Genomic DNA, 10,570 nt, shown 5'->3' with positions numbered 1-10,570 from the left:
AAAGAAAGCAATATAAAGACATGGTCGATGAGTTTGGTGTGGAAGAACTTGACTGGCCTGCACAAAACCCTGACCTCAACCCCACTGAGAACCTTTGGGATGAACTGGAACAGAGACTTTTAACCAGGCCTTCTCGTCCAACATCAGTGCCTGACCTCATAAACGCTCTACAGAATGAATGGGCACAAATTCCCACAGAAACACTCCAAAATCCTGTGGAAAACCCTCCAAGAAGAGGGGAGGCCGTTAGAGCTCCTTATCAGAGTGCATGTATTTGAATATAATGCTGTTCTAGTCCCTGTTGATGTAATTAAATAGTCATTTAACAAATGTGTTTGGTGTACATGTAATATTTCTTTAAAGTCCAAATGTGTCGATTTTTTTTAAATAGTGGTTCATACGTTCCAGCAGAGATCTTCTTAGGGCCAGTTTAAACAGGATTGACTAAAGCAGGACTTCTTGTTGTCGACCTAAATGTGACAATCAGTCCGAGAAAGGGTTGATAAATGGGTAACTTATCCTTTAAGTGTCAGATTTCTTTGATCAATGGAAACTGACACTGCTTTTGCAGTCAACATACTACATATTTTATGTTTTACTGTTGGAAACCATTAAAGTTTTAGCTGTTAAGCAGCATTCTCTACTTAACTGATCCCCCCAGGTCGTCTTTCTTTCTGTTTCAGATCTTTAAGGGTTCCTGGGATGGAAATGTTTAATCAATCTTTAGATTTGTTGATGTCGGTGTCATTATCACACAGCGTTAGTGAAGACGGTGTGCTTCTCCCTCTCTGTCTCTGGGTAAGTGGCGGCCTGTAATCCTAATGAGCTGTGACAGAAGAGGGCTAGCTGACTTCCTGATAACTCCCTGCAGTAACGAGCTCAGGAGAGACGCAGGAGTACAAACTCAACAACCCCTCCCATACACACGTCCTCCTCCACCTTTGGCCTTCTGACGACGCTCTTGGCCCACTTCAGCCAGAGAGGAAGTGGACCAGGTGATGTGGAGGACAGAAAGTAGGCCCTTGAGCTCAGGGAACTCAATCAATCATCGACAAAGAGCTGAAGTTCAGGAGCAGTAAAGTAATTCTACTGTTATTGATCTTTATAATGGTGATAATTTGTCTATTTTTGGTTTATTTCTGTACATTTTGTACACCTTATCAGTTATTTTGAATATATAAATGCAAGCTTTTCTCCTGCAGATGGGAAAAAGAACATCAGAGAGCAGCTATAAAGCTTTTTGGGTTGAATATGTGACCATGCCATGCTTTAAATTATCTCTGTAATAAAGACATCAAACCACAAAACAGGTCTAAAATAAATAAAGAAATACAGGCCCTAATTCCACAAGCTGGTCTTCTTTTGCAGTCTTCCGCTTCGCTCATGGCGCAGTTACGTTCATATCCACAGCCATGTTTGTGAGCTGTAAAAATAAGCAGCCTCTTCCCTGTCTCGCTCTCAACACAGGAATTCTGTCATACACAGCCTGATCCAGAAAGGTAAATATCTAACATGCTTGCTGTTTCCCTCTCCAGATCAGAGAGGCTCCAACTCAATTGCAAGCAGAAAATAAAATCAAAAACAAAAAAAAGCACAGGTCTATATAAACGATTATAGTTGTCGACCCCACTGTGTGATTTTATATCGTCTTCCACTTCTTGGCTGGGGAGCTGTTGTTCCTAAATGCTTCCATTTTCTAATAATATCACTTACAGTTGACTGTGGAACATCCAGCTGGGATGAAATTTCATAAATCGCTTATTGCAAAGGTGGCATCCATCACAGTACCACATTTGAAGTCACAGTTCTCTTCAGAACGACTGATTAGGCATCACAAACGTTTGTAAATGGAGACTGCATGCATGAGTGCTTGCTACACCTGAGGTAATCAGTCAGATTAAAACACCTGAATTCAACAATTAACAAATACTTCTGTTCACATAATGTATATTAGTCATCATCAACAAAGCATTATCAATTCAATTCATTGCCATTTATGAACACAGGAAATGCTTAGACTTTGTAATAACTATACACTATTACAAAATAGTAAAGAACTAATAAATACTTGACACATCATTCATAAAGCATTCCTAACTAATTTATAGGTAGTTTCTCAACAAAATACCTAACTCCTTTACTAGTGCATTATTATTAATGTATATGTAAACCACTAATAATCTTGTTTATAAATAACACAAAATGTATTAGTTAATAATGCTTTATGAGTGACAAGTTACAAATGCTTAACTAATAATTTACCAATGCTGGATAATGTGCAGTTATTATAAAATGTTTCCAAAATCTCCCTTCATTCCCTTTAACTCTGATGTATCTAAATGTGGCCTTGAACTCCCACAGATAAAGCATGTTACTCAAGTAGGTAGAGCCATCTGCTGGCCAACAGATGACATAACAAGAGGAGAGAGGCTGAGTGCAGTCAAGGCAGTAAAAAGATAAAGAATTAAAGCACACAAACCTTTATATATGAAGTGAAAAAATGTACATGTTATTTTGGGGTTTAAAAAAAAAACAAATACATTGCAATCGCTAAACTATCTGAGACTGGAAATGTCAATCCATCTTTTAAATTTAAAAATCATGCAAACCAAAACAGTTCAGTACACTACTCTGAGCACTGTTCAATAACAGGCTATTATTTGACGAAGACTTACTTAGCCTGAAATTATTTTTTTATTTAGATTTATTCATCCAGATAAGCCTGATTGAGATTGGATTAACTCAACATAAAGAGGCCAAAGCACAAGCCTTACTGCTGCTCATCTTTCGTTTTAGCTCCATTTTTGGTCACCACCACTCTTAAAATTTACGCATTGCCATGCATTCATTCACTGTAATGTTGCTCTCTTTGTGCATGCAGACAGAAGTTACAATAACAAGAAAGCAAAAGTTAAGATGAAAAGAAACAGTCTTTATTATTTATTTACAAAATCCACAAGAGACAGATTTGAGTGTCATTATTTCATGTCTTAAAAATCAGCTGAGAAACTTCAGAAGAACTGTGAAAAAAACTGGAAGTGCAACTAATTGATTATTTTTGTTGAAGATTAAAAACCATCCAAACATGACACTAAAACATCCACATTTAATCAAAGTTATTTCAGATGCATTATTTACAGATAGTACAGTTTTCTATTTAACACATCTAAAAAGAACATTTACTTTAATTTTTTATTTTATTTCAGTGATAAAAAGCTCTGATCTATAACTATAAAACAGAAATGATAAAAATGTATAATAATTAATATTCAAGGCAAGGCAAGGCAAGTTTATTAGTATAGCACATTTCAGCAACAAGGCAATTCAAAGTGCTTCACACAGGTCATTAAAATACATCGACAAAGGGAAAAAGAAACACAATGAAAACATTTTAAACTAAGCATGTAAAAGGTTATTTAAAACAGCAAATAAGACCCACACAAGATAGACACATCCCTAGTGCCATTTGTCAGAACTTTATATTTAAAACAGAAGATAAAATCCAAAAAAAGATAAAAACACACATAAAAAGTTATGGTCTACAATCACTATTGATGATTAGTTGATTAGCTGATTATCAAGGCAATATGGTTGGAGTCATAGCTGGAGTTCTTTTTGAACAATTAAAAAATGTACAAAATTTACAAAATATATAAAAAGGTTAAAATCCTGTATTCTTTGCATTATTAGTGTGCAAAAACTCCTACCTAAGTAATTAATTTTCTTCTAAAGGTAAAAATACGTAAACTGCACTCTTGATTGTTGATTCATTTAAAATGTTTTTGTTATAAAAAGAAAAACGTTTCCTGAGTTTAGAATACAAATACTTAAAATTTGATCAAGCTGCAGCATTAAAACCTCTTTAAAGTTACATGTAGATAATAATAAGCAAAGACAAGTTTTATGTGCAATTCAAACAATTTAATTAAGGTATTATTTTATGCATGCAAACTTACTGAGTCTGATGTTTGTTTACATGAAGCCTTGTTGTACTTACTGTGATTTCAAGATCTTAATCCCAAAGGATTCAATTTTCCAGATGTGATTAATCTCAGATTTTCTGTAGGCAATTGTGTTTTAATTTCATTTTAAAATCTCTCTATTTTTTTTGCATTTCACACAGTTTTTTTTTTCATTTTGTACTCTATTCTGTCTGAAAGTAAGAGTCAGTGACTTTACAGATTATGGACAATTATTGGATTGGATTGTGATTAATGTAATAACACTGACAGCCTGAGTTGGAAGTAATATGGTGGTCAAAAGCATTTTAACAGGGTACAGATGGTCTAGGGGTCAGAATTTGTCATGAGGGTGTAGATGGTGGCTCCAGAGGCTCGACCAGTCATCAGACGTATTATCAATACTGGTATCATAATTGCAAAAACTCTAGTTTAAATGCCAGATATTTTAAAGAAAAACAACATTGGACTAGGGCTGAACGATTTGGGAAATAATCTAATTGCGATTTTTTTTTCTCCCAACATTGCGATTGCAATTTAACGTGATTAATTCTTCAGGTTCATCATCTTCAATCTTCATCCAATCTACAAACAAATGTTCAAAAAATTTTATGAAAATAACTAAAACTTAAAAACCTACCCCACCACCCCCAAAAAATCTAATTCAATTCCCCAAAAAAATTCAAATAAATTCCTCAAATTTTCATAAAAATGCAAAAAAAAAAAAAAAAAAAAAAAAAACCAAAACAAAACATAAAAAAAATCTAATCAACTTCTTAAAATTTTACAAATAAATTTCCAAAATTTTCATGAAATTACCTAAAAGTTTCAAAACTAATTCCCCCAGAAATCTGAATCAAATTTTCAAAGAAATTCAAATCAAATTTCCAACAAAGGTCAAATAAATTCCTCAAATTTTCTAAACAAATTTCCAAAGAAATTCAAATCAAATTTCCAAAAATGTACAAATAAATTTATAAAAATTTAAAGAAGACTTCAAAATTCAAATCAAATTCCTAAAAGTAAGAAATTTGTCAAATTTCTACAAAAATATCTTAAAATTTCTAAGCAAAAATCCCCCCGAAAATTTAAATCATAACAAAAATGTCTTTTTGCAATTATTTTGTCCTATATTGCAAATTAGATATGAATTGTAATGAAAGGGGTGGAAGATTTTATGGATTTTGTTTTTTGAAGAAGATAAAAATACAAAAACAAGGAAAGTAAGAACTGTTGTCAATTACTCTAGAAAATATTGGCACTTGATTATGTGTAGAACAAAACAGCTCTGCTTAAAAATGTATTAAACTGGTATTTCAAAAAACATTTCAGGTCAAAGAAATATTGCATCCTCAGCGATTTGAAAATTGCAGTAGCTCACATTGAGATTTAATCTACATTTTGATTAATTTCCAAGCCGCACATTGGACATCCTCTGACTTCATAAATTCACACACAGGATGCAACCCAGAAGAAAAGCATACCACATGATGGAGTTTGCCTTGCAGTTGAGGTTTATCTCTCATAAAGTTTCCCCTCACCATAAAAAAGGAAAAGCTAAAAAAATAGACGTCATATCCTGCAAAGGATTTACTGACAAATATTCCACTTTATATGTAATTTCAGATTATTTTTAGGCTCTTTTTAAGAAAACTTGTTTTGATTTCAGACTGGCCCCAATACGCTGTTATAGGACAAACTGTGGACTGTCCCTTTGTTGTTCAGAGTTGGCATCTCAGTACGGGACAGCCGTGCTGCCTCAGACACCCATCTCTTTCTCACAGATGAAGGGCCAATACATGGAGCACGGGGCGTCGTACCAGCTCCGAATTGCCACTCGCTCTAACACGTAAGTTTTAACGATGTAGCCACAGTCTTCGTTGATGTGGTTGTTTGGCTCGCCTTCCTCCCAAAAACTACAAGAAGAAGACAGGGACAAAGGAAAACATGTCAGAACTCATGTTTTTAGATTATATGCACCCAGAATACCCTAAAAAACACGTTTGGCCTCCATACTTTTCTGACAAATTTAGGCACTAGACTACAAAAACAAACTATTTTCCATTATCAAATGAATGAAAACTTGAGCAAATGAGACCTTGACCCTTGATCGAGTTTCAGTAGCTTGTGATTAAAAAGCCGTCCCAGATGTGATGCCATTGCTCTGGCTGAGCGGCATGATTTTAGATGTTTCAGGTGCACCTACCCTCCAACCAGTGGAGTGCCATCCACCCATTTCCAGACATCCTCTGTGTGTCCATCAGTGATCCCAAACCAGTAGGCGTTCCAGTGGCCTCTGGGTAGGAGATCCCATAAAAATGTCTGAGAGGAAGCACAAACATAAAAGAAATATTTCATTAAAATATGTTCAAGTTAGGGGTGCACGGTATATGCGGTTGACAGTATGAACTTGGCCTACAGTAGAGATTTGGACTCTACCGACCAATCACGATAACGCTTGTTGATGATGTCATCGTATCTGCCTTAGTGTAAGTTAGAAGGCAAAAACACGTGTCTTTTCCACTCAAAGTCTGACGACTGTACCGTACCTAAGTCAGTGTGCTGTCTCTGTCAGCCTGCCTGGGGCTGTAACACAGGCTAAGTGCTGCTTTGGCTGGCCTCAGAGGCCAGCGCTGTAGCTCTTCCTCTTACAATGGCGTAAACAACGGTTTAAAAGTCTATTTCACCTTATGACTTTCTTTTCTAAGTCCACAGTGAGTCAAAGATCCAGGCTGTGATGTTAAAAGAGGTCAGAAAAGCTGCTGTAAACTAGCCATATTCTCTGATGTGGCAGCCAAAGCTTAGCTAACTCAATGCTAAACACAATACTTCCATCAAGCTCTTCAAAATAAAAGTCCGCGGCTGTTATTTTTCTGAAACGCTTTTATTGTAAACGCCTTCACTAGGAAATGTGTTCAAGTCATTAGCAGCTTAACACACCTCATCAGGTTAGAGATGAAATACAAAACTTGGAGTGCAGTTAGAAGTAAACCTAGAGGGACTTAAAAAAAAAAAAAAAAATTTCTGTGTTCCTATACTTGGAGATAAATTGAGTATGCCATCAAAAGGTGGTTTTAAGGGGAGAAGGGGGTTAATAACACTTGAATTCAGATTAAAAAGCATTATCGCTTTTTAATTTTGTAATACCATGATATAATAACGTATCGCATGATTTTGAGGCCATAACGCCCAGGCCTAGTTCAAGTACACATTCATTCCTCTGTTGTTTCCTAAAGTCTGTTGAATTAAGAGAGAAAATGTCTGGCTGTTAATAAGCAGCAGAAGAAATGTTGAAACCTTAGCTACAACAGTCTAAATCTCATTTTTGAGGGGCACACTTTATCATCTGTGTAAAGAGGTTACTTATGTTTATGAAACTAATTTCAAGACTGTGAGGAAGTGTTTGTACAAAGTACCTGTTCCTCAGGTGTGTGGATGATGGCCAGGTGAGCTCCTTTGCTCTCACAGAATGACTGACTCTCTGGCCAACTCCTTGAGTTTCTAGAGATAAAGTAGCAGCTGTCGTTAAAGATTTGCCAGTCCGGGGGGCAGATGATAGGAGCCTTAGTTGTTGGTCTGACTACATCAGGAGCTGAAAACACACCAAAAAAGACAGATATAGTCAACCAGGAAAAATCCATAAAATAGAATATATCACAGTACCCCACAGGTGCTGAATGCTAGCATGTATTCAGAGCTAAATGCACCTTGTGGCGTTGGCTTAGTAGCCAGTTTGGCTTGCAGCTCGTCTCGTTCTTTCAGCAGATCGTCCCTCTCTTTCTGCAGGTCGTCCCTCTCTTTCTGCAGGTCGTCCCTCTCTTTCTGCAGATCGTTCCTCTCTTTCTGCAGATCGTCCCTCTCTTTCTGCAGATCGTCCCTCTCTTTCTGCAGATCGTCCCTCTCTTTCTGCAGATCGTCCCTCTCTTTCTGCAGCTGTTGTTTCTCCTTCTTCAGTTTGTTTATGGAAGCGGTCAGAGCTGACACATTAGCAACCTGAGACTGTTTCTGCGCCTCTGCAGTGGCCTCACTGCTGCCTTGAGGCTTGTTCTTATCTGTGGAATAAACAGAATAATCTGTGCAAATGAGACAATAAGACATCATGTAAATCACAAGAGGTCTAAAAGAGCCCTAACTATGCTGTAGAGCAACAAACATCCCTGTACTTCAGTGCAGCTTGTGCTTATTTGAATGATCCATGATGCTGTGATTTGGTCCCTTTCTATGAAAATAGGCCTCACTGAAAAAAGTGTCTGATTCTTGAACACTGATGCTGGCTGCTCGTCATAGTTGAAGTGAAAAAATCTGAACGACTTGATCAAAAGGGATGTCCCATCCAAACGTTCCAGTGATCAAGACGACAATTCTTTCAAAATAATTAAATATTAATTCTTGAAATATAACTGTGAGATTATTCTCATCAATATAATAGGGGTTAAATCAGTCCAGTGCTTTCATGAGCTTGACACTTCATCCACATGTGTGGAGGCATCATGAAGGTAGGAGTGTTGTTTTTTTCCTTTGCTTCTTTGCCTCTTTTGTAATGTGGTGAGATGTTTGGTAATTCATTGTGATTATCAACAGTGATGAGATTACTGTTATTGCACCTTAAAAGGCATGTTGTTGTCATGTTGCAGCGATATAAACTGTTCCTGTTTGCAAAAAGTTCCTGCATCAAAGAAGACACAAATGCCGTTACCTTACCTCTAGACTTTGCTGCTCTGAACAGAAATATAAGATGATAATTAAATAATCCAGCAAAAATGACATGACAGTCTGTGTACTCACAGTGTGCAGTGATGGCTATGATGGAGATCAGCAGGACGGTGCAAAGCGTAGCCAGGCAGATGGTGGCGAGACGGTACAGTACGGGGCCACTTGGTCTGGGCATCATTCTGAGGTGGGAGACTGAGTGACCTGGAGGTGGCAAAGAGAAACAGCCATGTTTAAAAAAATGATTTTGTTTTTGCACATCATTTTTATGCCTGTATTGATTGTGATACATTTCTCAACAGTGTCTTGATTTGTGATCAAATGAATGCAAACAGATTTTATTTTGTGATGTTGACTTTCAGATTGATTACTTTAAAGAGTGCTGAACATGACTTAGAGATAGGAGAAACCACAATATCCAAGTGTTTTATATCAAAGTTTTTAGGAAAACCACAGTTTCGTGGATACTGAGACCCATTTTTGCCCTAGATGACTGTGTAAAGAGTTGTTTTGCCCAAATGCTGAATTCTGAAATCTGATCTTTGAAAGTTTTTGAATCTCTTGTGAAAACACACCTTCACTCATGTAGATGAATTGTTTTGGTGCTTGAAATAGGTTGACTTAAGTCTAAGCTGCACAAAAGTAGTGGAATATGTGAGTTAAGTAATAGGTAAGTGCAGGAAATATGTCTAAAATGGAATTTTTTGAGCATAAATGTTGTCTGTCATTCAATTTTCACTAAAACGAAGCTGTCATCTTTGTCACTGCTTCTCAGTATTTGTTCTAAGGTGCTGTCTCTCACCTTTCCTCTCCTGCAAAAACTGTGATAGGGAGGGCTTTAGGGATTCAAGAGTGCCGGTTGGTTGGGAAAGGTTGACGGACAAAGGATTCATCCAGTGAAGCACAGTGAGAGGTGATGACATACATTATTTTGCCTTTAAATTTCATGTTTTGACCTTTTGAACTAATAAGTTTGACTTTTTATTTCAGACTTTGAGCCTTTAAACTTATCATTTTTACTTTTTTTCATCCCAGAATGATTTATCATCAGTGTTATTAATATTTTTTCCTATTTTACTAATGGTGAAAATGAGGTTGACAGTTTATGTTCAAATGTTGACCTTGTTAGGCTCTAAGGTAAGGCCTAAATTCAGAATCTGCAATTGACTTACACAATCCTGGCCTCAATAGTCCGGCCCTCCGGACTTCTCATTGGTGCAAATCTGGCCCTGGACTCAATATGAGTTTGACACCCCTGGTCTAAAGGGTCTGGTTAACAGGGATCTACTGGGGAGTCAAGACAGAATAGCTACAAACTGTTTAACCTAGAGGCGAGAGTATTGGGCCCAGCTTCCTAACTGTCTACTTCAAAATGAATGCCCTGCTTCATATACCCATGAAAATAATTGAATAGCCTGAATGATTATTCACTGGAGTACACATTTGTTAACGACAGCCACTCAGTCATGATCTGTGCATTTGTTGGTTGCTAGGAGAATTTTTAGAGATCTGGAAAAATCATCCCAAGGACCTGTTTTAATTTAAGTAGGCTAAAGCAACCTATTAGAAGCTTATGTCAGTTACGTGCACATCACCTGAGACCACATTACATTGAGGTGTGTGAAATAGAAAAACTTAATCATAGCATACAAATCATAATCACTGAATAAATGCTGATTGGTTACAATAAAAATCAAAAACACTGCTTAATGATCTAAAATCTTAAAATCACAATAATGCTGATTAATAATAACAAAAAAATCAAAATAAAATAAAATAAACTCATCATGACCTGTTCTGTGAGCTGAGCCAGTTCAATTTGAGATCTTAATTTGGCAGAGAGGAGAAGAGTAAGAGCGTGGTCAATGCCCTTTCTCTTTTTGGCCCTCAGCAGCTCGGAG

The 10,570-nt window shown here is 36.7% G+C and overlaps 1 protein-coding gene across 1 annotated transcript; it reads right to left on the bottom strand.

Moving 5' to 3' along the window:
- Positions 1 to 5,414: 5,414 nt before the first annotated feature.
- LOC121524512 (C-type lectin domain family 4 member F-like) lies at positions 5,415 to 10,570 on the bottom strand. Its single transcript, XM_041809935.1, has 6 exons — positions 10,462 to 10,570; positions 8,745 to 8,873; positions 7,667 to 8,011; positions 7,376 to 7,551; positions 6,166 to 6,281; positions 5,415 to 5,875 (listed from the first exon to the last, which is right to left on the bottom strand). Exons 2-6 carry the CDS (start codon positions 8,848 to 8,850, stop codon positions 5,719 to 5,721), a joined length of 900 nt encoding a protein of 299 aa, XP_041665869.1. The 5' UTR covers positions 8,851 to 8,873; positions 10,462 to 10,570; the 3' UTR covers positions 5,415 to 5,718.

The sequence above is a fragment of the Cheilinus undulatus genome, linkage group 16 (genome assembly GCF_018320785.1).
Source record: "Cheilinus undulatus linkage group 16, ASM1832078v1, whole genome shotgun sequence".
In the NCBI taxonomy this organism is placed as follows: domain Eukaryota; kingdom Metazoa; phylum Chordata; class Actinopteri; order Labriformes; family Labridae; genus Cheilinus; species Cheilinus undulatus.
The sequence above is the reverse complement of the archived record's forward strand: the minus strand, read 5'-3'. Positions and strand labels throughout refer to the sequence as shown.